Here is a 25257-nt window from a genome sequence, read left to right on the forward strand (position 1 = left end):
GTTCCTAAATACAAAATGATAAATAGAATTGGCAGGCACTCTTGATGCCTGGGTGTGTTTGGGCCTCGTCGCATCAGGGCGGTCTCCAGTCGGGACCCAAGTAGGCGAGAGAACGCAGCTCTCAGTGCCATTTCCTGTGCTGTGAGTATCTCTAAACGTGAGAAAAACAGTTCTAGTGAAGACGCACACGGGAGCTTCTGTCTCGCAACGTCTCGGAAAACTTGAATTCTCGAGTTGCTCTCACAAGACGCATGCGCTTAGGCAACGCCGGAAGACAGACTGCGTATGTGTACCTACGGGACCCGCACACTCAGGAGCCAAGCGGGGCGCAGTCGATGATTTGTGTGCCAGCGACTCGTTTAGTAAACTGTAGACGGCCGCGGAACAACACAACCTAGAATGGCAGCACGGGGGTCAGAAGAAAAGCAGCGCAGGCTTCGGAAGCGAAGCACTCAAGAAAGTCGAAAGAGAAGCAGAAGCTTTGAATGTCTACACGAACTGTGAGACAAGTCCGCGGCGACGACGAGGGAACGTCGTGAGGCCTGGAGGCGAGAGAACTCTGGCAGAAGCTTTCAAAGGACGGCCACTGAAAAGGCGTCACGTAGACTGCGAGAACGCGGATTCCGTATCCCCTTCTTCGGTCCTTCTGTCCTGCGCCGTGTCTGTGTTCCCTGCCCTCCTCGTTGCTCCGCTTTTCGACTTTCTCGCAACTGCTTCTCAGTTGCCGAATGTTCTGCCCTTCCTTCAGGCCGTGATCGCTCTGCAGTTGCCATGCGCCTCGCCTCTCGGCAGTGACGCAAGGCTCAGCTTTCTGTCCTTAGAGAGCGCGACCGGCCGCGTCTGTCCACCGGCGCCCTTCTCACAGCATCTGCGGAGAAAACGGTGCACGGCGACTCGCAGTTCGCCGCGCCGCAAGAAGATCCTGAAAACCTCGAACAGTGCGAGGAGACACTGCAGGTTGTGGTGAAGCAGCAGAACCGGCCCCATCAACTCGCTGCAGTTGAAAAGGTGGTGTATGTACGCTCGACTGTCCTGGACTGTGCTCCAGCGACAAGAGGCTCCCTCTTTCCCTCTCTGCGAAGCGCGCGTCTCCTCGTCTTTGCTCGCTTCACTGCCGCCGCAGTTCCGTGAAGAAAGACAGCCTGTCGCCCTCGAAACGCCTCGGCTTCTCTTCTCCATGATGGGCCTGAAATCGTCGCGGTACACCTCAGACGTCAGGTCCAAATGAAGCAATCTACTTGCCATGCCCGCCGCGGCAGCGCGCTCCAGCATCTCCTGAGCTGCTCGCGCGTCCGCCTCGCGAGAGATTGCCTCGCCCCTTCGACCGAGTTTCTCCACGTCCTTCTCTCCTCCGTTCTGTCCTGCGCTCTCTCCTTCCTCTTCTTCGTCTTGAAGAAGATCATATGGATCAAAGCTGTAGGCGATGCCGCGCTCTGCATGCTCGCTGGTCTCCCCGCCCTGAATGACGTCCGCGCCGCAACAGAAGGCGTGGAGGAGCTCCAGAGGTCCGCCGCGGTGCAGCGGGAGAAAGCGAACACTCGTCGGCTGTCGAAACAGAGGCGCCGAATTAATAGATGCGGCAAAAAGTTTGCGTCTCTCAGAGAGAGATTCGCCGTAGCCCAGCCCTCCAACAGAGACCCCGCTGACAAAGGCCGCGCGGGGGAAAGAAGCGGGACGCGCAGAAGACAGAGAAGGCTCCCGGGATGCACGAGAATCGCAAGGCGGAGAAGAGCCATCTGCAGAAGAAGAGACATCGGCAGTGAGAACTGCAGCGAGGCGTTGGCCCACACACTGGCGGAGCTGAGGGTCGCTTCCACCTTGAAGGTTCGCGAGAAGGTGAGGCAAAGAGGGAGGGGCGACAGCTTGAGTGTCTCCGTCTTTCTGTTCTCCGTGCACCAAGAAGAAGGACCTCGCGTCCATCTGCCTTCCACATGCAGAACAGCAGCCTTTCTCCTTCTTCCTCAGCTCGCTGCGCAGCTCCTCAACTACCTCTTGAAGCAAAATTTCGGCGTGACGAATCATTCGGACCTCACGCTTCGACGCCAGACGGTGCAGCGCCCTCTCGTCGTCCTCGGTCTCAAGTCTCTCAAGTCCCCTCGCCCCTTCGCTCTTCGCATCCGTCATCGCTGTCTCCACGCTCTCCGTTGTCTCGGCCTTCGTTGTCGACCCCACCTTGAGTTCCTCGGAAGGCGCGGTGACGATGTGCGCCTGCATGCAGACGGCGAGCGACATGAGCTTGCGGGCGTCGAGGGTCTGGCGCCCCGCCGACGACCCCACACCAACTCGCGCCAGTGCATGCCCTTGGGCCTTCTCGCCGCCTCGTTGCGCGGATTTTTGATTTACTGGATAAATGCTTTCTGCACTCTGCAGGTCCCGCGCCATCAGGTGCAGGGCGAAGCCTGCCAAGTCGCAGACTGGCAAAGTCGCACGCGGTGGGATCGACGCAGACGAAGCTCGCGACGGACAAGCCACCTGGAGATCCGTCGGCGAAGCGCTCTCCCGGAAGGTTTCGGCGACTTCGGTCTTTTCTCCGAGCTCCGGAGACCTCGGGGACGCTCCCCGTTCGCATGTCCGAGAAGGCGCGGAAGAGCCGTCGACCGACAACAAGCGCCTCCTCTTCGCGCTGTGTGCATCCGAGTCCGCCTCGCATGCTGCCCTTTCGCCGGCCTCCTCCTCCTCCGGAGGAAGGCCCAACTGGCAGGAAGAGCCTTCGTGTAGCGAGGGACCTGCAGGAGAGAGACCGGCGAGCGGGGAGCTTTCCGAGGAACTGGGTTCCGTTCCACTGGAGACGCGGCCTCGCTTAGGCATTCCCTCTTCTTCTTCTTCTAAGCAGCGCCTGCAGAGACGCGCCTTCTCGGGCATTGCCCCTCCGGCGGCATCCTCACAAAGTTCGGAAGCTTCGACGGTCTTCCACCACTGCTCGTACACCGGCTGGAGGAGAAGCGCCTCGCCTGCAGGAATGTCGAGAAGCCGCACAGTACTCAACTCCCTTCTCAGATGCGGAGCCAGGAGACACTGCGGGAGGCCTCGCTGGGTCGAAAGCGAAAAGGCAGGCGTGGGCAAGGACTCAAACAGTTCCCCCAACCGGGGCATCGGGACTTCTCCCGAGTCCTCTTGGCAGTTCTCAGAGCCGGAGGCAAAGGCCCTGCCGAGCGCCTGGCTAGTCCCGTCGCTTTCTGTCTCGTGCACGCGTGCCTCTCCGTTCTTTCCTCTCTCTTCTCTCCCTTCTTGGTTTGTTTTCTCCTTCGGCTCGAGAAGCTCTTCCTCGGATCCGCTCGCTGCATGCAAAGGCCGCCACAGAGGCGCCCGGCAGCCCAGAGAAGAAGACAGGAGGTGAGCGCCAGACGGTGGGAGCGAAGATGAGGCCCCAAGAGGAGTGGAGAAACTTTCTGGGGAGCTCCCGACGACGGGGACAGGCGCGAACCTCCCGTTGGAGGAATTCGACGCCTTCGGCGCCTCCAGTGAACATGCAGGTAACCCCATACTCGCTGGCGGGCAAAACTCCTTCCTCCCCTTTTCCTTTCTGCTTCCTTCTCTTGTCGTTTTCTCTCTTTTTTCTTCCTTTCGCGCTCTCACTGCTTGCCTTTCCTTTTTGCTTCTCTTGCCTTCTCTCCCCTTGCTTGTCTCTTCTTGCTTCACCGCTCCCTCTCTCTTCTTGTATACTCTCCCGTCTCTTTCTCTCTCCCTGATTTCTCTCGCCTTCTCTTTCTCTGTCCTCCTTCTCTCCTCCTCGTCTCTCTCTCGGTGTGTAGATGCTCGTGGAGGAGCGCGGGTGCACGGTCCAGCGGCACGAGCGAAGGACTGGAGGAGAACAGTCGCGGCACGGGAGAACGCGGAGTGAGACGCAGCGAGTTCTTGTGTACCACAGGCCCTGCGTTGGGATGTTTGCCTTCTCTCCTGAAGAAAAGGCGTGATGACCTCTTAGTTGAGAGCGAAGGGAGAACGCAGGAGACTTGGCCTGTGTTTTCATCTCCCCTAAACCCCCGTCGTGATCTCGCGAGAGAAGTCCACCAGAAGACGAGGTCTCCACTTCTTCTTTCTCGTCTAACGCGTTTTCTCCCTGCGACTCTAAGCCACTGTTTCTACGCCCGGAACTCTGAAGACAAGAAGCAGAGCAGAAGGGGGCAAGATCGACGGCGAATACTTGACAGGTTCGAGCGGAATCCTTGTAGCGCGCGCCACCGCGAGTCACGAGCTGTAGGCCATTCCTGTTCGGGCAACAAGCTCAAGTCGCAGAGACGAAACTCCTCGACTGAACCAGCAAGGGAGGAGACAGAGACAAACATGCGTTCAGTTCAACCAGCCAGCCCCATGTTTAGACTGTAGGGGGGGGGGAACATGTCCAGCGTGTGAAACAGGCGCAGCCTTAACGCGTCTCAGTCGCCGCGTCGGCGCGGTGTCACAATGTCGAAAACGAAGGCAACAGAGAGAAGGTCTTGATGTCAGAAGCAAACGCGCCTTTCTCCTTCAAACAGACGAGTTTGCTGGCGGACTCCGCGTCCAGGATTTTAAGTCCGCTTGCATGCGAGTCGGCAGCAGGGGCCTCACAATGCACTGGCGGCAAAACACTGTGCAAGCGAGCGAGGAGAGGAGACCTCTCGGAGTTCGGTGTGACCTTTCTCTCTAATGGGGAAAAGGTTTTCCCTCTGTTCTATGTTTCCTGGATCTCCGTCTCTCCCCAGATTTCCGCGTCGTCTTTGCTGCTCCTGTCCGACTCTTCGCTGTCAGGTTTCGCTCGACGACTCACGGAAAACAGACGCCGCGCAGAAGGTGCGTCACGCAAGAGTCGATCGCGGAAGTCTCGCTGCTACGTTTTTGGCGGCCGTTTTTTCTGTCTCTCAACAAAATATATACAGAAGGCTGTCTGCCGTTTGGGGCGTCTTTGCCTTCCTCTTTGGATGCCTTTTTCTACGGCTTCCACGGTATTCTGCTCCGCGTCAGGCAAGTCTGTGAAGAAGGGGTCTGTCTTTCCGTTCTTTTCGTGGCGGCTGTCTGGGCACCCGTCTGCGCCGAGGGCGTTTCAAACGCGCCTGTTTGATTTCTTTCCTGTTTTCTCTCTCTTCAGACCTCTTGCTGCTTTCTGTTTCTCTGGCCTCTTCTCCGATGCTCCCTTTTTTTCCGTGTGGACTCGCGGGCGTTCCTGCCGTCGCCGCGCGTCGCTGCCTGTCTTCACGTCGGGCGACCAAGCGACGGCTTTCTGCGGGGCTGGTTTTTCCTTTTTATGCCTTTCTTCGTCTTTCCTCCTCTTTCTCTCGCCTCTCTCTGTAGACCGTGTACAGGCTGCGAATGCGTGTGTGCGTTTCTTCCTGGCTGTCGTGTGAATACGCGTCGCGCCGCCTCTGCGCTGGCCGCTCGGTTGTGTTCGGTGGCCTCAACGCGCGCTTCCTTGTCAATGCGTTTCGCAACCCCAGGCTGGTTCGATGAAGGGAGGACGGAAGGCTTCTGCCCTCTCTTGACGAATTTGCGCCTCCTCACGCGGGAACACATATGCATGGTGTTTTCATATCTAAGTCTTCATATATATATATATATATATATATGTATATATGTATATATATATATATATATGTATATGTATATATCGGTAGATATACAGATAGAGAGAGGCTGATCCCTGTCTAGATAGGAAGATTTGCGACGACATTTGTATATGCTCGGAAGGTGTCTACGCCTACACGGGGTCGAGTCACTGGGTGTTTCAAGTAGAAGAGTTTTTCCGCGGTTTCTCGACTTCTCTACGTTCGACTGTTTACTCGCCCAGGACTGCCCGTTTGTGTCGCGTGGGTTTCTCCCCGGCCTCTGTATCGCGGAGACGACCATCGCTTCGTTTGCCCGTTCTCCTCGTTTCTGGATGTCTCGCTTCCCTCTCGCCTGGCCTGCAGAAGAGTGAGCGGCCAGGCGTCCTCAGCGACAGCATGCACTTGCCACTGTTTCGCGTACAGACGCCGCGACTGAGGCGCCGGCGGGGGAGGGGAGGAGGGCGGCAGGGAGCGTGAAGAAGGAGAGGAAAGGAGAAGAAGCGACCAAGGGGGCGCGTTCAAGAAGCTCGCGACACAGTTTCTGGACTCGAGGTGGAGGAGGCCGACGAGCGGGAGCTCCGGAGGCGAGAGGAGGATGACAGACGGAGATACAGAGAGTGACGAAAATGAGGGCAGAAGCCGTGGGGGATCGAAGAAAGGAGACACGACGGATCAGAAGGCCTGAGAGCTTGAAAGAGGAAAGACTGGAGACGTTAGCGACCTCGTTTTGAGCTCCCTGTCTGGCCTTTGGTGTCGTGCATGCGTCGCGCGTCTTTCTGATTCCCTGGGCAGTCGCGCGCTTTTTGCGTCGTCTGGGGGTTCCGAAACGGGACTTCTTTTCCCGACAGAATTGTCCGGTTCCACGCAGCGGCTTTTCTCTCGTCGATAGAGTCACCCTTCTTTCTCCGCTTCTGTGTTCTTTCTCTCCGAGGCCAGTCTTACCTCCCTGAGCGTCGACTGGCGCAAAAACCGTGCGCCTCGCTTGTCTCCGAATGTTTGCGTTTCTGCCTCGCTGCATCGCAGGCGTTCTCGAGCTCTCAGAACCTCAGAGCGGGGCTCTGCGACCTTGCGTCCGAACCGTCGAACACTCAGTGCTCTTTTTCTGAGTCACCATGGGCAACGCGACGGATCGCTCAGGGAGAGCGAGTTACGCGCAGGTGACGCCTGCTCTCTCTCTGCCGCATCGAGGCCGAGGGGCGGCGTCTCCGTCTGGCGAGGGCGAGAAAGGCGGACCGGTCGCTCTGTCTCCTCCGCGGTCGATCTCCTTCAAGGCAGGGACTGGCCCGCGGCTCGGAGAGACAGGCTCTCGGGGGGGCAGCCTGACGGTTGGATCGGCGAAGAAGAAAGGTCGCGGCGGAAGTCGACGGAATGTGCAAGCACTCATTGAGGTTCCTCGCGGCATCTTCTCACTCCTTGTTAACATTCTCATGTACACCCTTCAACAGTTCATGCTGCTTTATGTCATCATTGCCAAGACGCGCTCTTGGCTTGGACTCCTCTTCCTCGTGTGGGACGTTCCACTGCGTAAGTGAAACATCGAAAACCGGGTGCGAACGAGTCGACGCAGATGTCTCTCGAGTTTTGCTAGCCTGACGCTCACGGGGGGAGAAGAGTTTGATTGGCTTTCTCAACAATCCTGGCACATATGGGGAGGTAGGTCGATGCATACACACACACACACAGCGGTGGGGCGCTTCCTTCTCAAGCTGTGGGGCTGTCGAGCTCACCGTCTCGCAGCGTGTGCGTCAGTCTTTTCACCGCTGCGACTGCCTGTTTTCTCTCCCTTTCCACGCTTGCGAGTCCTTTACTCTAGAGACAGAGACACAGGGAGGTGCCTCTGTGGCGCTCTGTCAGAGTGCCTGTCGAAAGATTTTCTCTCGGCAAGTCGCAGTGCACCACACTGGGTGACAGTCTCGAAGATCTGTTCGCACAGACTGTGCGCGCCTATGTGTGCGTCAGGCTCGTTCTCTGAGCCGGGAGGATGTTGCCAAGCTGATAATAGAGGCTGCGCGTCTGCATGCACTGTCGAGTTCTAGGTCGTTCTGGCGAAGTCTCAGCAGTTCATTCAACTCTGCAGCCCCGCGCATGCGCGCGTCGCGTGTGTCTTTCGTTGTGCAGTGCTCTACATGTGCTACTCAATCAAGGCGGACAGCGCCGCCGACTCGTGTACGAGTTCTCGACGCTGCGCCGTCCAGTGGATGACTTACACGATCACCGTAGCTGTCAAGATGGCGGCAGTCGCCTTTGCTCCGAGCATGCCCTCGGGAACGAGCATCGCGTTTCTCCAGTACACGCAAGGCATGGCTGCGGCGTTCGACGCGCTGAATTTGGAAGGCCTCTCGAGCAAGTTCCCCATTCAGTTCTACGACCCCCACATGAACGTCACTACTGCCGGCCTCGCCAACTTGTCGTTCAGCAACAACTCGCACTTCACTAGACAGCTGGTCCAAGCCGGAGAAAGCGTCGGTGAGTCACGAAGAAAAGGCAGAGCCGAGGGGAAGCGCGACATTTAGAGAGAAAGAGACTGGCCGACAGAGAGGAACCCCTCGTGGAGACAAACAAACAGAGAGGTGGCGACAAAGACTCCGAGGAACAGTTGGGGGATGCCGCGGAGTTCTTCTCACGTGCAGGGGGGCGAGAGGCGCCGTTGCTTGCTTGTCGAGCGAGAAGAAGCGGCAAGAGGAGCGCAAGTGTGGACGCCTGGTTCCGGTTTTTCGCTTCGCCTTCAGACAACTTCCTCGTCTTCGTGGGAATTTGCCTGCTGCCCATCATCTACGTCGTCTTCACGGCGAGGGCGAAAGAAGCCATGTACCCGACCATCAACCAGCTGGTGTCGATCGAAGGCCTTCTACACGCAGACCTTGGAGTGGCACTAACTCTGGATATGCTCGACATCGTCATCATGTTCCGCGACGCCTTTAGTAAGGAGCCAGTTGAGACAGGCGACAGCAACGGATGCGCGACGCAACACCCCGAGACAACGTCCCACTTGGTTCGATCGCAAACCGCCGGCGTTCCGCGTCCAAAGGGGACGTACGGACTGGGGGGTGTAGGCATTTTATTGCATAAAATATGCAGTCAGTTTAAAAATGCATTCTCTACGCACATACAAATACTTTCACGAAAACGCGGCAATTCGTACTCATGTATCCTATATATATATATATATATGAAGAGAGAGAGAGTGTCGACTCCGTTATTACTTGGTGCAAATCCATCAGTGTCCTTCGGGTGAACTGTGGGGCAAGCGAAGCGCCCCCGTCGCTTTTCGGACGTGTGTAAGGTTGAGGAACAGCGCTGAAGCTTGAAGGAGAGAGATGCGGTTTTTTCTTTCTGTAGACACTAGAGTGGCACCTGCAAGTGTTGGGAGGACAAAGTCATTGCAGCATTCCAGGTCTCCGGTGAGGAAAGAGATAAACACAATCTTCGCACTGTGGACGGCATTGCCTTTTCCTCACGGATGCTGTCCTGCCTGTTCGCTTTCGTGTCTCGACATGCTTCTGCAGGCCGCTACAGCAATGCACGGTGGTGGGGCAGTGACCCGGTGATGAAGTGGATTTGTTTCGCGATGGTGATTGTCACAATTGTGGGCGTGGTGTGCCTCGGTTTTGCGTTTCCGACGCGGTCGATCGACAGTCCGGCGAGCGCGTCGCTGTCGCAAACGGACATGTTTATTTCGGCCAAGTACGCCTTTCTCGTGGGTCTTTTCATCGTGGACATCCCGTTCCTCGCACTCCGCATTTACTGGATCGTCGCGACAGACACGATTTCCTTCTTTCTGTTCAAAAACGTGTATTCGCTGCTGACGCGCCCTCTGCGGCTGAACCAGTGTCGGCTGGCGGAGAGGGAAAAGGCCAAGGGAACACAAAAGACCTTCTACGACCAAGACGTGCTCCCAGAGTACAGGGAAGAAGACGAAAGCGAAGACGCGGAGGAGGAGAATTCCGACGAGCTTCACGAGGAAGACGAGGAGCCGCTTCCGGCTGCGCGTCTCCCTCCGGGGCTCGCGACTCTCGCCGGACCCATGCCGGGAGCTGGAGGCCCACCGGGAGTGGGGCCTGGGGGCGGCGTCAACGCGCTGGCACATGGTCAGTGCCTGCCGCAGCCTCAGTCCTTCGACCCCATCTATGGCCATCATCCAGGACAAGCGGTGGGGGTCGGACTGCCTGCCTTTGGGCGAGGCGGCCGAGCGTCCGCCGCTTCCGCGCCGCAGGGGGCCCCGGGCCTGTCAGGGACCCACCCTGCGACCGCAGGCGGAGGAGGACCTGGAGGCCCAGGCTACCTCGGGAGGGCGACCAGCACCGACGGGCAGGGTAAGTTGCAGGGGACGGCTCCGGCAGACCTGCCGACCTGGCCGCCGGTTCCGCCGAGCGGCGCTTCTGGGCATCCGGGCCTCGACGTATACGGCGATGCAGGCGGAGGCGCGAGTCCATATCCGCTGGTCGGGACACGAGGCGTCGGCCCAGGCGGCGTCCATGGCGCAGGCTTGCCGTCGGTCTACCAGCAAGCGAGCAGCGGGTCTCTCAGCCTTCCAGGCCCTGGGCAGGGGCCGGCGAGTGCATCCATCAAAGGAGGCCCGCGAGGTTTCTGGAGGCGATTCTCCAACTCGCGCCTTTCCCGAAGCAGCACGCTGGAAGCAGGCGGCATCGCTGGCGGGGTCCCTGGGTCGCTTGGGCCGCGCGCCCCCTCGTGGTACCAGTTCGACGGTTTGGCACCTGGCGGCCGAGGAGACGGAGACAGGTCCAGCGGCCTGCCGATGCCGCACCATGGGGGACACTACCTGACAGGAGAGCAAGGAGCGGGTGTGGGGGGTCCCTACGGCGTGCTGGCGAGAGGGCCAGGATTCCAGGAGGGTCCCAGCTCCCATTTCTTTTATGGGGGAGGCCCAGGGACAGGCCCGGCAGCCGCGTTCACGAGCACTGTGGGTCTGCCCGGGCCTGTGTCGCCGGCGAGCGTGGCGGGGGGCCATGGACACCAGGGTGGAGGCGGCGGCATCAGCGTGGGTGGAATCCGGCGACGAATCACCGGCAGCTTGCTGCACAAGCGCTACAGTGACATGGGATCCGACGGGTCTGGAACGCAGGGACCGCAGGAGACAGCTGCCTACCGACAAGGCTCCATTGCAGAGCCGTGGGCAGGCGGGAGTCCGAGACAGATGGTTGGGCGACGCGCGAGCGCGTCTCCGGTGGCGCCGGATCGTTCTCGCGCCAAGGGCCCAACTCGGCGCGAGAGGAGGTTGCTGCGAGATCTGCAGTACGTGCGCGGCATTCCGGTGCCCAGCATTGGCTTCTGGGCCTCTCTGTATCGCTTCTTCCTCATTCTCTTCATCGGCGGACGGCAGGGCCTCAAGACGGTGCTTGACGATGTCTTTCAGCTGACCTGGTGTCAGCAGCTCCGCATGCTCCTTGCGCCCGTTGGCTTCCACGCCATGCAGGGGTGCCTCATCGCCATGATTGCCCTCTCTGTCCCGGTGTCGTGGAAGCAGTTGCCCGGAATTGCAGCGTGGGATGACTTTTTCCCCGTGGCTTCCTGGGAAACTCTGTCGACTGTCGATCACACAGCCGTCGTGATCATCGGCGTCTCCTTCGCCCTCGAACTGGTGGCCTTCGTCTTCACTGCGCCTTTCCTCGACACCTTCTTCGTGTCCATCGGCACAGTGTGCAGACTGCTTAGTGAATACCTTGTCGTTCGATCGATTGCCATCAGCTTCGCCCAGCAACTCCCGGCCTCGCCAAAAGTGGAAAACGGGAGCCGCTATGTCGGCTTTGTGGTTGTTGCTCTGTTCATCATCCGCCCCGTTTACCATCTTCTCATGCTTATCGTCCCAGGCGTCTACGCGTTGTGTGGCAAGCGGCTCATGACGTGCAGACGCGAAAAGAAGAGTAAGTCGAATTCTCAAGGCTACAGGCAGGCACGAGACATCCCATATTTCTGCCAGCGTTCGCGCTGCCCTAACGCTTTCATCTTTTGGCTTCCACATTCCCCCCACGATTCGCGAACGCTCTTTAACGACATGTCAGTGATCGAGTGTGTGTGCGTATCTTCATCTGCCTGTCGTTTCCGGGCCTTCGGTAAAGCATCTTTTCTCGTCTCTCTCCAGTGGTCCTCTGTGCAGCGTCCAACCATGCATGTGGATGGCAGAAATCCAAACGAGCGCTGGCATGCGGGTACGTACGTTTGATCCTCATTTCTCCGCGCGTGCTGTGCTGTGCGTCGTCCGTTTCCAGAGGGTTACGAGCCGGTCGCGAGCGGCGAGGAGTGGAGGACCGGCGTGGGTCGCCGAGAAGTGTACTCTGTGTCCAACGCTTTAAACTTCATTATCTGCCGCCAATTTCTAGCTCCAATTTCGTACAATAGTCTTTTGGTCGGCCCGGATGTGATGAAGGGAATACGACTACTAGACAACATGGTGCACGCGCAGTTCTGCGACATTTTGATTACAATTGGAGTTCAGTTCTACGCGCTGTCAATGCACATGAGCTGGTACGACGTTGGGGTCTTTCTCGCGCATGACGTCTTCCTAGGCATCTACGCCTTGGTAGGTCAGGCAATTCGCATTCTCGCTCAGCGGCGCTTCGAGTTGAAAATCCTGCTCGAGGAACTCGTTTTGCAGAGAAGCGACGACTTCCGCTTACCTGGGGACGAAGACGAAGAGACCAGCGACGAGGACGATCTCAGCAGTAAAGGGAGGAAAAGGGACAAACGAAAAATTGGTTTCGTCACCATCGCCGACATCGACGAAGAGTATCAAACTGAGGGCTTCTTCTCTTCACCTGGGTGCATCTTCCCACAAATTTTGTAGTAAAGCACCGAAAAAGTGGAAGCGAAGTCAAACGCTTCAGGCGTGTGTCCCTCCGTCGCCCGCGGACGAAAAAGTGCCCTCTTTCGAGGGCAGCTCTGGTGAACTGGGGGAACTGAGCATTCTGGCGTGAACGCTCGAAGAGTCAAGTACCTTTGTCTAGAGATAGGGCGCCTGCGCAGAGTTGTCGCGTGGAAATCGATTCCGCCAAATGTCTGATGGGACAGCTTTAGGGACCACGCAAGTCAAAAGTGGAGAAAAAGGCACACAGTTCGCCAGGTGTAATGGCTTGGCGACAGGTAAAACCAGTTGTGCCGTGGTGATGGTTGCGTCTTAACGAGTGAGAGGATGTGCCGGTGCGTTCATGGCGCGCACCATCCAATAAGCGAAAGCAGGGTGAAGGCCGCCTGCGGCCGTGTGCTGCCAGGGGGGGCGACTGAGAGCGTAGGTCTGATGGGGGGCGGCGGATAGGGAAACTTTAGCGGAAGAAAAAGTCCCATCTTCAGAATACCTCGATCTATTAATGTATAAGCGAGCGTGGATTTTACATTAAGCCCAGTTACCAATTTGTTTCGTCTCGTCCGCGCGCTGTTCCCACGGAGGCACCCAGTAAACTGTTTGGTTGTCCCACCGTAGAAGATCAAGGACGTGCGGTTCGAATTGCGTATCGGAAAGAGCTAGACTTTCCCCTCTACAGGACACGTGGAAAGCTGTCTTGTCGATAAGATCTCAGAAGTCATGCGATTGCTCTGGAGTGTTCGTTTACTTAGACTCACGCACTACGCATTCGTGCAGTCAAGAGTGCAGAAACAAACTGCCTTGAAGCAGGTGATGGGACTGTAGCTCCACCACAGAACTTTTGCTCCGAACGGGAATCGGCACGAATCAGAACCCGAGCGGGAAAGGGAGGTCTCCCCTGCATTCGGCTAGATTGCAACTATGTCTACAAAGGCAAATAACACCTATCTCGTAGCGGCGCTGTGCTCCGTCGTAGAGAAAAGCACTTTGGAAGGTGAAACGAATGGCGAGGTAAATTACGGCTGAACAACAAGAACTCACGGTGGACATGGCAGCACTCGCATAACAGGGCAGAGGAGAGGGGCTCAAAAGAGAGAAAAGCAACAGAATAGGCTCCAAATGGCGATTCGTGGACAGAACGTATACCTTCTGAGATATGGAGTGGAAGGTGGATGTACTGACAGTCATACTCATGAACTCGGTGACTCAGATGTTCTTGAGCATCCAGTCCTGGGCGCCATTAATAACTCGGCTGGTGTCGAGGGATGTATCGAAACCCCGTCTTCGGAACATGCCTGCGCGAGCCAGCTGGTCTGAGAACCTGCAGAAAGAAGAGCTAAAAAGAACACTGGGATATTTCAGTCGCGAAGACCATTACACTTTCTGAGTCGACAGCTCGACTACAGAGCTCGCTAAATGAAATCTGAATAAAACATGGACTGAAGCTATCCTCAGCAGCATTAATGGGATAGTCCAGTTTGTGGGAGCAGTGCATATGTTAAGTTGAAGGTTTCCCCACGAGCATGGAGGTGCTGTTCTGGAGAAAAGATGTGATGCCTGAACATCTACACCAGTGGCAGCCTGTGCATTGCGCATGACAAACAGTTCAAGCATCCTAAGAAGTTCAACGCGATATAATCCGCCTGCTCACACAGGTCGAGCGAGTCTCAGTATCTGGATGTCTCTACAAAGACGCACAAGACGGAGAACAATTTTGCTAGAAAACGGGGATTGTTAATCGACTCGCCATGGCTCGCCATATATATATTTGTCCGCCGTTTTGTAGTTTGCCCCTCTCACTTTGACTGCAGTCCGAATGAAGAGGGTTCGAAATTTGTGGGTTGGTTCCTTCCGTAGAGGCCATTGTGTCTCCAGTAGAATGTCGCAACGTATTCAGGTCCAGATGTGGGCGCGTCAGGTATGACCAAGGGTGGGAGCCCTGTTTCAATGCCCCGACGCTTCATCTTGGCAGGTACACCGTCGGAGTACTGAATAGGGAGAGTTGTCATTTCCCACCCCTTTCCATGGTTTATATCTTGCCCTCTTCTCCTTACGGTCGCGTGCGGTGGTTGTTGAATGCAGTTCTCGCCCAGTGCCAGTGACCGGCAAGGAGGAGTGGGGTATTGTGGAGACCCCCCTGCCACGAGAGGGTTTCCTTTCTGTATTTGCGACGGAACCATCTCAGTCACTTCCAAACTAGCTTATTAAATCTGTGTCGTTTTCGGGGTATCCACGGTACGGCACACTAAGAAGTGTTTAGCTTATTCTGGGTTTGTGGCATTTAGGGCTGAGGGCAAACGAGCGGTGCGTGGGGCGGGCAGTCCTGGTTTTTTGTTTCGTCGACGGAAAGCGTACCATGCACTTCACATGCACTGCGAGAAAAGCTGAAGTGTGGGTTAATGCTGCATCCAGCGACACTAAGAAAACGGCGTCGCCAGAGCAAGAAGGTCCGGCAAGAGGACACGAGGTTGCATGTGAGGTGTGTCGTTTAGACACGCATGAAATTGTGAGTGTGTTTCCGCTGCCTCCTCGGTGTCCTCAACCGCTCATTTGGTTTGGTCGGGTCCTAATCGTCCGACGTTTTCCCACGTGCATTCCTGCTCAGAACGAACAGCTCAGAAAGTCATTTCAGCGAGCTAGACTCGGCTAGACAGCAGTTCTCCTGCATTGGCGTATCGGTGAGCACTGCATCCAGCGCGCTGGATGAGCACAACGGGCATGCATTTGCCTGATAGTAACCAACGCTTCCGAGGAAAAGCCAGGCCACGAAACACACTATTTAAACACTTGCCTGAAGAAAAACTAGTATGTCGCCTTCTAGCTCGTTTCCAGGAGGGTGTGGGTCTTGAAAAACATCACACCTGTTGCAGTCATCTGGGCTGCCGATTAAGCGCAATAATGCTGGTCCTACATGACCAGCCGCTGAAACACCTGGCTGACACGAGCAACAGTGATTCTCTTCTTAATCGCCGAAGCGAGTAGCCAAGAGACTGGATGAGTGACTTTCCCTTCCACGTAGACACCATTGAGTGACAGAAATGCTAGCCTCAAGAAGCAAATCGAGCGTGGACAACCAACGCCCCTCCCTCTCGCTGCCTATCTCCAAGTTTCACTCACGCCGTCCTCTCCCCTTACACTGGATACAACTAAATCCGCGGCGACCGAACCTGAGATGTCTTTCGGACGACAGATGTTGGCACCTCGTCGGAACACCACGTGAAACGGGAAGGAAACTAAACTTCATAAACCGTGGATACATGAGCTGCTACCAAACTGTACATTCGTAACAGTTTGCAAGAACAAAGTGGCAGCGGGACATCTCGTGAGCCCGGCGAATTTCAACTCGGGCGTTTAGCCTGACTGGGTTATCGTGAGCAGCCGACTATGTGTTTTGTGTCAGACACTGTAAGTCCTGTTTTCAGGAAAACATGCGAAACGGAAGGTGGCAGTTTTCATGTGACGCAGTGGGAAGGGCTCTAGCCAATCGGCTGCAGTGCGTCATGGAGCAACCTTTGGCGTCTCCGTTCTTGTGCTGGCTTCTGCGTACCTCGTTAACTGGATACTCTACGTGCATGAAATCAAAATTGTCGGTCTGCAACGGTAACAGTTAAGACGGTGTGAACGCTGAGCATCACCGGCCGATCGGCCTCAATGTGAAGTGCCTGATTCAAAGTGAGGGCTTATTTTTGCATCTGTCACGGACACCGCGACTGGGGAGTTTTCTTCATGCAACAGAAGGTTTCTAGAGCTATTACTCTTTGCTTTTCGCGGATGCCGCGGCAGCGTGTAATTTCAGTCGACTGAGAGGATCTGACGCCACACAGTGGTTTGGCACCAGTGATATTCAAGTACCGATGTAGCCCCAGATTGCTCGACGGAGGAAGGCAATCACAGTGAACATATGGTACGAAGATCGAGATTCATTCGTCTCCCCCCCCCTTGTGAATATCCCTCGTTAGAGCGGAGGTCAGTCCAGTGACTGAAGGGAAAAGTCTTTCATATATAAGGGACACCACCACGGAGGCGGACTCCAAGTGTAGGTCGTGTTGCTGTCCTATAAGTTCCTATTTCCGTCTCAACCATCCAAGGTCGAAGGTTCAAACCCCCGCGCAAACAACGTTTCATTTGTAAACCGGCTCGACTCCAACAGCCGGTTCCCCGCACCAACGTTGTTCTCCACTTATTCCTACGTGTCATTCGAGGATGCCTTGTTATTCCTGTTTCCTTGCATTTGGTCTTCAAGCAACCAGATGCTTAGGTCAACTAATATACGATGCCTTCTGTAGAATTAGGTGTGGAAAATTCACCGTCCCTGAAGCTTCTGAGAGCAGATTCGGCAAAGCCGGCTACTACGTTTCGCCGTCAACTGCCTCCCGAGTTTGTCTCCCCGGCGCTCACTACTGGTCTTCTGCATATACGGAAAACCGTTACAGTTGAGACATTTGTTTTAAACGAAGTTTTCTTTTTTGCCATTCGTTAGTGCGCGGGAAACCTGAATGGCCAAGCCACTGCGTAATGCCTGCCGTACTAGCGCCCTGTGGAGAGCGGGGTGTGGCGAATCGCTGGCTGAAGAATACTGGCGACAGACGAGAATGAGACCTCAGCTAAAATGGCATAAGAATGCTTCAGTGTTACGCGGCACCTCCCATAGCCTTTGTTTCTGCTACAGGGAGCTGATAGGAATCTGTTTCCGCATGCGACCTACGGAAGAAGACCGGTTGCACCATAGCTGCCGCCTACACGGTTTGAGTTGTTCTCGCGTGTTTCGCTTCACGCTGTGTCTTCCTGTGAGCCTGGTCCTCCCCAGTACTGTGGACAACCTGGACCTCCTGCGTGACTCGTTTTTTTTCTGAAATTTCCCTCTTCACTAGAGGGTTCATACCTTCGCTGTCAGCTGCGTGGCGCTTCTATAGCCCGCTGTTCTTCCACGCTGAAGCGGCGTGTGTGTCTACGGTTTTTCTAAGGCGGGCTAAGCTGACTCTTTCGAAGGCTATCGAGATACCACACATAGTCCCGTTGTGTTCATAGTTGCACTTTGTACTACACATTCAATTAAACACCCACATCCTTTACCGAACTCGCCCTTGCATCATCCGTAGATGTATTGCTTGGAGTTCACTGGCGGAAAGAAATGCAAGCACTAATTTTTTTGCTCAGTGAACCTTCGCGCGGGAGTCTCGGCTGCTCCCTTCAACCCCCGTGCTTGAGCTGAATTAGCGAAGATGACGCGTGGGAGGGACGCGAGTCACGAGGCGGGGAAGGCCGAGCCATTTTTTGCCCTCTTCTAGAGGGTCGATGGCTGCAAAGGAGTTTCTTTCCAACTGTGGACCTTTTGACGTGTTTACGCGCTTCTCGGATCTTCGCTGCTCGAGTTTCAAGCTGCCGGTCAACTCGCCGCGCCATCCAAAAACCCGGCGCCGAGATAATGCCCCAAAAGAAACCTTTTCTTGCTTTTGTAAACGCACTGGACGGCTTGGTTTTCGTCTCTTCTCTCTTGATTTGTTGGAGTCTTCCTCTTGACGCAGTTTTCTTCGGCTAGTTTTTTGTCCTCTTCGCTCGATTTCACACCAGTGCAACTATCACTGCTCCTCCCCGCTCGGCTGCCTGCAGCGACACTTGGCGTGAGGTCGCATGTGAATTTCCATTCTATTTTGTGGTTTGATCCAAAGATGTCCACCCTCTTTGTGATGTACAGGTGAAGGCGGTCCGCGTTCGCCAAGATGTCTGGGAACTAGGTCGTCCTCGTTTCGCAGGTCTCATCTCCAGTGGTCGAAAAGGGAACTTGACTGCCCACTGAGCGCTCGTTGGGTAGTTGTGCTCTAGTCGCTCCTTTGCGAAAAGCTCTCATCCGCTGCGTCTGTTCTGGCTCTTGTGTAGATAAACATAAACAAAAGGGAATGATGTACCAACACCGGTTCACAAACCACCACGCCTGATTCTACTGGTCTTTGAAACTTCGTATGGCAGCCTACCCCTTCGCAACGCCTACTCTCTTCGTATTTCGCTTGTGACATGTGGCACGTTTGGTTCGAACCGAGCCGAGACGCTTGTCTATTGTCCATTCGTGTGTTCTTTCATGGCGGCGCATAAGGGACTCATCGCTTCGTAGAGGGAGTTTATGTCAAATTTGGTTTGCAAGCCGCTCCCCGGACTCCCATTTCCTCACCACACCTCTGGTCGCTTGACTCGTTCAACCACACAAAACGCGCAAGACAAAAAGCTGTCCGCGAAGCACATCGTCAGCCTTCCAAAGAGAGCTGACAAGAGAAGGCTCCCATGGCATGTGCATCTGCGTGTCTAGTATATGTATTCGGCTCTCCGAGAAGCTGTATCTCACTATGGCGAACTCAGGTCGCCGGCGTCCTCCACCTCTAGAACTAGGGGATTTCCGTAGTCGCATTCGTCGGGACTTATCTCCACGCAAATCCCCCTGCTCGACTTCCAGCAATGCAGAGCTTTCGTCGCGTCTTCGAGAACTTGACCCACGACTACCCGAAGTCACTTCCGAGCGCGCGGGTGGGTCACCGGACGAGATAGGCTCTGGCCTCACTTCTGCCCAGTTTCGAGTGTCGACTCGTCTCTGCGAGTCGGTCCTCACTCCCGACGTATCTGCTTCTCCAGAGACAGCAGGGAAGCCGGAGTTTCCCTCGCTTCTACGGAGTTCGACGTCCCGTTTCTCGATGAAGCGTCTGTCGCTCTGGGCTTTCGAAACGTACAATTTTTTCACGACTCGCTGTCTGCTTCCGATCCGTCTCTACGCAGCGAATCGTCAGGCTCTTCTTCTGTACGCATTTTTGGTTTTTGGTCGCATCGTCGAGTTCATTTTCCACTTTGCTGCCTGCGTCGTCCCAGCGTTCTTCTATGTCTTCTTCGCCATGTTTCTCAACTTGGTCACGGTGTCACCTCACTTCACCGCGTCTCCGTCGACCCCCGGTCGCGCGGCCAGCCCGAGCCTGAGCGAAGGAGACGTCGCTGCGAGTCAGCTCGACGCGGCCGTGGACAGCCTCGTCTGGAACGCGTCGCGTTCCACAGTCAAGTCTCATCTCTCGGGTGTCTTGCGCGTCGCGTCCGACTCCACTTCCCCCACGGCCGCGAGCAGCGCAGGAGCTGGAGTGGCGCTCTCGGCTGGAGCTGGAGCTTCCTTCTCCGACATGCCCCCACGGGTCTTCCAGCGCTCCGTCGGCGGCCCGATGCCTGGCGGCCTACCCGTCCCTCGTGCCGGAGGTGAGAGACGAGAGGGTGGAACTGCGAACTCTGCAGCAGGGACGCCCTTCGGGACGCAAGCACCCCCCGGACGTGGCGAGGAAGCGACGCTGTCATCGATTGGGTTGACCTACGTCTACTTCGTGATTTCGCAGGTCTGCCGCGGCTTGCTCCTCGAAGTCCCCCTGTACACGTTCTCTCTCTACTTTGCGCAACTGCTTCACATGCAGTCCCTGACTTTCTCTCTCTCGCCTCAGTGCCGCCAGGCAGCCGAAATCTCAGCCGCGTACTACAACCAAAGTCCCCGAGCCGTCACTGGCGTGTCCACCAATCAGAGGAGCGCCGCGGCCATCTCGCTGGCCCCAGCGGCTCCAGCTGCAGGGGCAGTGGAGGAAGACCCACGGGTGGAGACACGAGACGAAGGCCGAGAGCAGGTAAGGGAGGGGCGAGGAGCGGAGGACCGGCCGCGGGGTCGCTCGGGGGGGGATAGACCCGGGAACCGCCTTCAGCTTGGCGAGTCGGCAGCCGACGCAGAGCCGCGTCTTCGAGAGCCTCGGGAGGAGGTCGCGCGGGATGGTGAAGGACGGCGACCGGCGTCACCACGTGCGGAAGGAATCGAAGAATGGCAGAGCGCGCCAGGTGGAGGAACTCCGATCAAGGGAAACAAAAGGGAAGGACGCGCGGTCACAGATGAAGACGAGACGTCAGCTGTGGTCTCCTCATCTCTTCAGACGCTGGCGCAGGGACCGCGAAACGCACTCCGAAGCAGGAGGCCTGTGTGGGAACGCACTCACTGTTTGCCCCGAGCGGGGGAAGGGCTCGATGGTGGAGGTTCTCGGTCTTGCCCCTCTCCAGGTGCGTTTCCACTTTCAAGGAACCAACCGGTGGCCTTCACTCCAGCCTCAGACTCGGTCAACGGAGCGGCCCGGGAAATTGGCAGCGGTGAAAGAGAGAGGCTTCGTTCCAGCGACGCGGAGACTCCGTCGTGTTCGAGAGACACACGAGGCAGTTCGTCCGACCGCACGGGCGTGCTTCCCGCCGAGGACGACGTACGGGAGCCGGGGCGAGTCAGCGGTGACAGCAGCGCAGAACCACCGCGGCCGGCCGAGATGGGTGAGACGAGGGAGCCGTCTGATCAAGAGGGAGAAGAGCGAATCTCGCCTTCTGAGCAGCGCCTCTTCTTCGTGCCCGTCGCGGCAGTGCGTTTCTTCGTCCGGCTAATGGCGCTCGTAGGAGTCAGCCGGCTAGTCCGGGCGAGAGGATCGAGTGAAACAAGAGAACGAGCGCGACGACGCTCTTCACAAATACCTCCAGACGCCAATGTGCCTCCCAGGGGGAACGTCCTCGCGGGAGCGTTGCCAGTTCGTGTCCGCCGAGAACCAGCAGCCGAGTCTTTGGGGAGAGATGCTCGAAATAGTAGAGAGACAGCTTGTCGAGATCTAGGTCGCATCGTTACAGTCCTCAATACCCTACATCGGTGGAGAGAGGGAACGTGGAAGGGGTCCCGACGGCGTCTGGCTCCGTGTCTCGGCAAAATCGGTGAACTCCTCAATCGCATCAGGGCCGTGTGGAGGCGTGCGTCCGGCGGTCGGTTACGTTGCCACGAGCTTCTGCGCCAGATGCATCCGTATCGCCTTCTGTCAGTGTCCCCACTCGTCTTCTTCCCAAGCGCCTCTCAGCGACTTTTCTTCACCACGTTCTTCTTCTGGCTTCTCCGGTGCATCTACGAAGACGGCGCCGAAGACGCTGTGGCCGAGGACGCGTGGACGTTCCTGGTTAGCGGGGGGAATGTCGTCAACGTGGCGGCCTCGTTCAACAACTACAGTGCCGCCCGACTGGCAGGCCTCAGCCCCCGGTACTACAGCGCCTTCTCCTCCTACCTGCGAAACGACGCTGCGAGAGAAGCCGCGAAAATGAGACCGACTTTAACGCACCCCTTTGTTACCGGATTCGCGGGGCCATTTGGGGGAATGCGGTCCTTCTCGCTCGCCCGACAGTGGACCGTGTGGTGGGCCTTAGTTCTTCTTGGGATGCTCTTCATCTCCTACAGCCTCCTGGCTGTGTTCAGCGCCTTCGGCGTTCTGCCCTGGCAGCTTCTGCACTCTCTTCTCGTTCTCCGCCACACGCGTGTCGCCACTTATGCGCAGCGTAGGGAGCGGGAGACGAGGGAGAGACGAGAGAAGCGACGGAAGCAGTGGGAGGCGCTCCACGAAAGCCAGGCGGCCTGCGAACAGGGTGCAGTGACGAGACCAGGCAGCGCCGCAGAGGTGAGAGAAGACGAACCTGGAGGCGAAGTTCCCCTCGATTGGACAGAGCACGGGGGGATTCGACGCAGACGGTACGCCCTCTGGACAAGCCCTAATCACAAAGATGCGGGGGTATTTACTTTTGGAGACGACGAAGAGGAAGAAGAGGTGAGAACCGGCGAGGACGAACAGCGTCGTTATGCTTCAGGTCGCGAATGCAGGCAGAAAGACTTTCTCGGCTCTGCATAACAGAAATGTAGACGATACACGAAGTGGCAGGGACGCCAGTCGGTTGTGCATCCAAGAGGTACAGATAGTGGGACTTCAATATTCTACATCAACGTCATTCCGCGTTTGAGGAGGACTAGATGAAGAACGAGACGAACAACCGGAGGCATCTTGCGCAGTGGAGTGAATGTGCTCTTGAACGTTCTTTTTTCTCTGTTGTCGCAGATCTGCATTTTCTGCTTCGAGGTGTTCAAGTCCGAGGACATTCTCCGCGTCGTCAACAGCTGCGGCCACAAGTTCCACCGTAGGTTCTCTCGGAGGTGTACATGCGTTTCTCTTTCCTGCTCTAGTGAGATTGTGACTTTCGTTTGAAGACTCGGTGTCTTTTTCGTGTGCCTTCTGCTGGTGCGTTCACTGCGGCCTGTTCGGTGGCCAAGGTTTCGTCTTTCGTCTCCGTGGAACGGCGATGCGAACCAAGTAACGCACAGGATAAGCTTAGACACGCTAGCCTTTCATTACCATCGAATCGGGTGTTGAGGGTACAGCGTGTTTGGTTGCTGTCGTCTCTGTGGAGCACGCACGGATGTCCGTTCTGCTTCTTCGCTGCGTTCGTTTTGCGTGAGATTGTCCTCCCCGCCCTTCGCTTCAAGGTCCTGATGCGAACCCATCCGTGCGAGTGTCTTTGCCACTCTCTGCACGACGACTCCCTCTGGTCTGATTCGCGATTCAAGTGCCGCACAGATCCGATTCGTTTTGGTGTCTGTTTGTGCAGGCCATTGTGTGGATGTGTGGCTTTTCAAGCGTCAGAAAGAAACATGCCCCATGTGCGGGCAGCTCCGGAGCCCTAGGCTAGCCAAATGAAGGCGCAACTGCGTACGTCTTCACAGCAAGACTCCAGGCGGAGTTCAGAGAAGTGTGAGGTCCATGGCAGGCGAGGGGACGGGGACAACGTGGAGGGATGCGTGAAAATGGCAAAAAACGGAACGGCATGCGTTCTGCCACGCGAGATGGTAGCCGTCTCGTCTCGCGTCGCATTTCCACGAGCCCTCCAATGGTGGGAGGCGTCAGTCTTGCCTCCTCTGCATCGTTTGTCATGCATAAAATAAACGAGTGGTGGTGGATTGGGGGACACCGACGTCCTCGGTAACGTGGATAGCGTCATCAATGGCCGACGCGATGGAGATCATCCACCCAAGCCGAGTTCGGTCTTCTAATCTTTACTAGTGACTATAGAGATTGAGAGAATATCCACAGGTAGAATGAAACAGACTGGCGCGGCAGAGAGTGTAATGCGTTTTATGTTCGGCGTACCGTACACTGCAGACCCATGTAGGGGGGTGCCTGAAGAGAGACAGAGGTCGCTGCTTTCTAACAAGCAACGAACACGCGCGTGCATCACGGGACACCCTCAGTTTGTCTCTTTTTATCACGAAAAAGAAAGAATACGAGAGGATAAGCGGGCACGACGCTCGCTGAACAGGACGTTTTAGGCTTTCTTACATTTAATGTGTGCACGATCAATCAACCGTTTCCTTCACTGCGGCAGACGTCCTTCCTGTAACAGCAGCAAACAGCGAGGACGCTCAACAAGGTGGGCACACCCTGATTTGATAGAAGCAGTTTTGCTTTGCGCGTTTTCCTCCGGACTGCATCACGATTTGATGAGCTCATCCGCTCCCCGTGTTGAGCCTCCTGTGTTTTTCCAATCAAGTTCAGACTACCACGTGTGAACGGAAAGTTTTTAGGCATGAAATGAAGCTGAGACGCCTTCGTTTTGCACACTTCCGGGTGGGACTGCTTTCCGGGCTGGCGTGCGTCTTCTGGAAAAAGGGTGGCGGTTCTCGGAGTGATCCAGGCTCAGGGGTACATGGGATGCAGCGCTTTTGTTTCGGGAACCCGCAAGAGTATTGAAATGAAGATAGTTGATTGTTCACTCGTCCTATTCTCGATGGAACAGATGAGAAGCGTGCATGGTCTCGCTGCGGAGCTGTGTAGCTTTTTGAGTTTGTCGAATGTGACCTATCGTCGTGGTTGCTATAGGGATATGACGGACCTCGCCTCCGCAGTGGCCTGGCCTCCAGCCACGAGTGCAGGCGGCCGCCACGCGAGTCTTTTGTTTTGACTGTGGAGTTAAAAAGGGAAATTATTCATGAGTGCCGTCTAAAACCATTGAGTGATAACTCATTTTCCTCCTGCAGAAGAGTGATGGCGAAGGCCGGTCATGTGTTCTCCGTACCTTGAGTATCCATCGAAGCTCCCTGTCGGTGGGGAGCGTGGAGACGGTTAGCAAGTTTGAAATTAATTACACACATCGTCAACGACCGTGCAAGATACACAGTTGTGGTGATATTTAACAGACTGGCGGTCATCCTTCACGGAATTGTTTTGCTGTTTGAGAGATCGTCCGCATCTTGACGGCCCGCTGCCAGAACATGACGTAAGTACTGTTGCACGCACGGTTGTCTGCCACAAGAGTCTACAGCATCTATCCAACAGAGAATCAGCTTTTTCTTGTAGTCCAGTCCCTCGAAGCCGATGTGTTTCGATGTGGTTTTGGCGTGACATTCACTACGCCAGTGGTGTGTGACTGTCATGCTGCACCATAATTACGGCGTACGGACATCCACTACCGGCTAATGGTGGCAGATCACATACGAATCCGGAACGTCCTATACACGGCATGAGGGTTTCTTCTAGCGTCTGCAATTCCTGAAGGGTGAAGAACGTTCGTGCCCAGCTGCCAAAGATATCTGGAATCTCTGATCAAACGCTCGCTAAGATTGTAGCGTTCTAATCACTAATACCCACTTGAAAAAACAGCTTCAACAGGGGTAACAGAATCTCACCACAGGATGATTCGGTACAGACGTCATCACTAGCTGAATTGTGGTATTTTGTGATGCGATGCAACTTTTTGGTTTACTGGTAAGCTGATGCCTGTTCTTGTAGCGAATGCTTGCTTGGAGATCACATATTAGACGACTCCACTACCTGACCAAGGGTGTTCTAGGAGGGTGTGGTTTTGTGAGTCTCGCCCCACCTGAACCCCCCATAATGAACGATCAACAGATGCACTTTCTCTACAAGCGCTAAAGACGCATTGTGGATGTTTAGTCTGTATTACCGTGCCTGATGTCTTCGAGGATCTCAGCCTGATTGCACACTGGAGCTGATGATCCACATCCGAAAGTTGATCACATTCACAGACAGGGAAAGATTGCTCCCGGCACAGGTTGGAACATAT

General features: G+C 56.0%; 5 protein-coding genes across 5 annotated transcripts; 3 read left to right on the forward strand and 2 right to left on the reverse strand.

Annotated features, from left to right (window-relative positions):
* Nucleotides 1-744: 744 nt before the first annotated feature.
* On the reverse strand, nt 745-3483 carry TGME49_292320 (hypothetical protein; the record flags this gene model as incomplete). Its single annotated transcript, XM_002368532.2, has 1 exon — nt 745-3483. One exon carries the CDS (start codon nt 3481-3483, stop codon nt 745-747), a length of 2739 nt encoding a protein of 912 aa, XP_002368573.1.
* Nucleotides 3484-4186: 703 nt separating this feature from the next.
* TGME49_292325 (hypothetical protein) lies at nt 4187-5268 on the forward strand (the record flags this gene model as incomplete). Its single annotated transcript, XM_018782167.1, has 2 exons — nt 4187-4770; nt 5066-5268. Exons 1-2 carry the CDS (start codon nt 4440-4442, stop codon nt 5266-5268), a joined length of 534 nt encoding a protein of 177 aa, XP_018636491.1. The 5' UTR covers nt 4187-4439.
* Nucleotides 5269-6631: 1363 nt separating this feature from the next.
* TGME49_292330 (hypothetical protein) lies at nt 6632-12710 on the forward strand (the record flags this gene model as incomplete). Its single annotated transcript, XM_002368533.1, has 5 exons — nt 6632-7043; nt 7638-7985; nt 8249-8440; nt 9026-11401; nt 11747-12710. The coding sequence occupies 5 exons, from the start codon at nt 6632-6634 to the stop codon at nt 12319-12321; spliced, it is 3903 nt and encodes a 1300-aa protein (XP_002368574.1). The 3' UTR covers nt 12322-12710.
* A 682-nt stretch (nt 12711-13392) lies between these two features.
* On the reverse strand, nt 13393-15049 carry TGME49_292335 (hypothetical protein). Its single transcript, XM_018782168.1, has 2 exons — nt 14137-15049; nt 13393-13657 (listed from the first exon to the last, which is right to left on the reverse strand). The coding sequence occupies exons 1-2, from the start codon at nt 14514-14516 to the stop codon at nt 13543-13545; spliced, it is 495 nt and encodes a 164-aa protein (XP_018636492.1). The 5' UTR covers nt 14517-15049; the 3' UTR covers nt 13393-13542.
* A 2151-nt stretch (nt 15050-17200) lies between these two features.
* TGME49_292340 (zinc finger, C3HC4 type (RING finger) domain-containing protein) lies at nt 17201-24818 on the forward strand. The gene is made up of 3 exons (XM_018782169.1): nt 17201-21953; nt 22239-22317; nt 22786-24818. Exons 1-3 carry the CDS (start codon nt 18618-18620, stop codon nt 22872-22874), a joined length of 3504 nt encoding a protein of 1167 aa, XP_018636493.1. The 5' UTR covers nt 17201-18617; the 3' UTR covers nt 22875-24818.
* The last annotated feature ends 439 nt before the right edge of the window (nt 24819-25257 follow it).

Source organism: Toxoplasma gondii, chromosome IX, assembly GCF_000006565.2.
Source record: "Toxoplasma gondii ME49 chromosome IX, whole genome shotgun sequence".
Lineage (NCBI taxonomy): Eukaryota > Apicomplexa > Conoidasida > Eucoccidiorida > Sarcocystidae > Toxoplasma > Toxoplasma gondii.

What these genes read in the sequence shown, in the direction of transcription:
- TGME49_292340 (XM_018782169.1), top strand. Translation starts at nt 18,618, where the DNA reads ATGTGCATCTGCGTGTCTAGTATATGTATTCGGCTCTCCGAGAAGCTG. An exon ending in ACGACGAAGAGGAAGAAGAG is followed by an intron (nt 21,954 to 22,238) that starts GTGAGAACCGGC and finishes CTGTTGTCGCAG; the next exon opens with ATCTGCATTTTCTGCTTCGA. An exon ending in CTGCGGCCACAAGTTCCACC is followed by an intron (nt 22,318 to 22,785) that starts GTAGGTTCTCTC and finishes CTGTTTGTGCAG; the next exon opens with GCCATTGTGTGGATGTGTGG.
- TGME49_292335 (XM_018782168.1), bottom strand. Translation starts at nt 14,516, where the DNA reads ATGGTTCCGTCGCAAATACAGAAAGGAAACCCTCTCGTGGCAGGGGGG. An exon ending in TCATTCGGACTGCAGTCAAA is followed by an intron (nt 13,658 to 14,136) that starts GTGAGAGGGGCA and finishes TTCTTTCTGCAG; the next exon opens with GTTCTCAGACCAGCTGGCTC.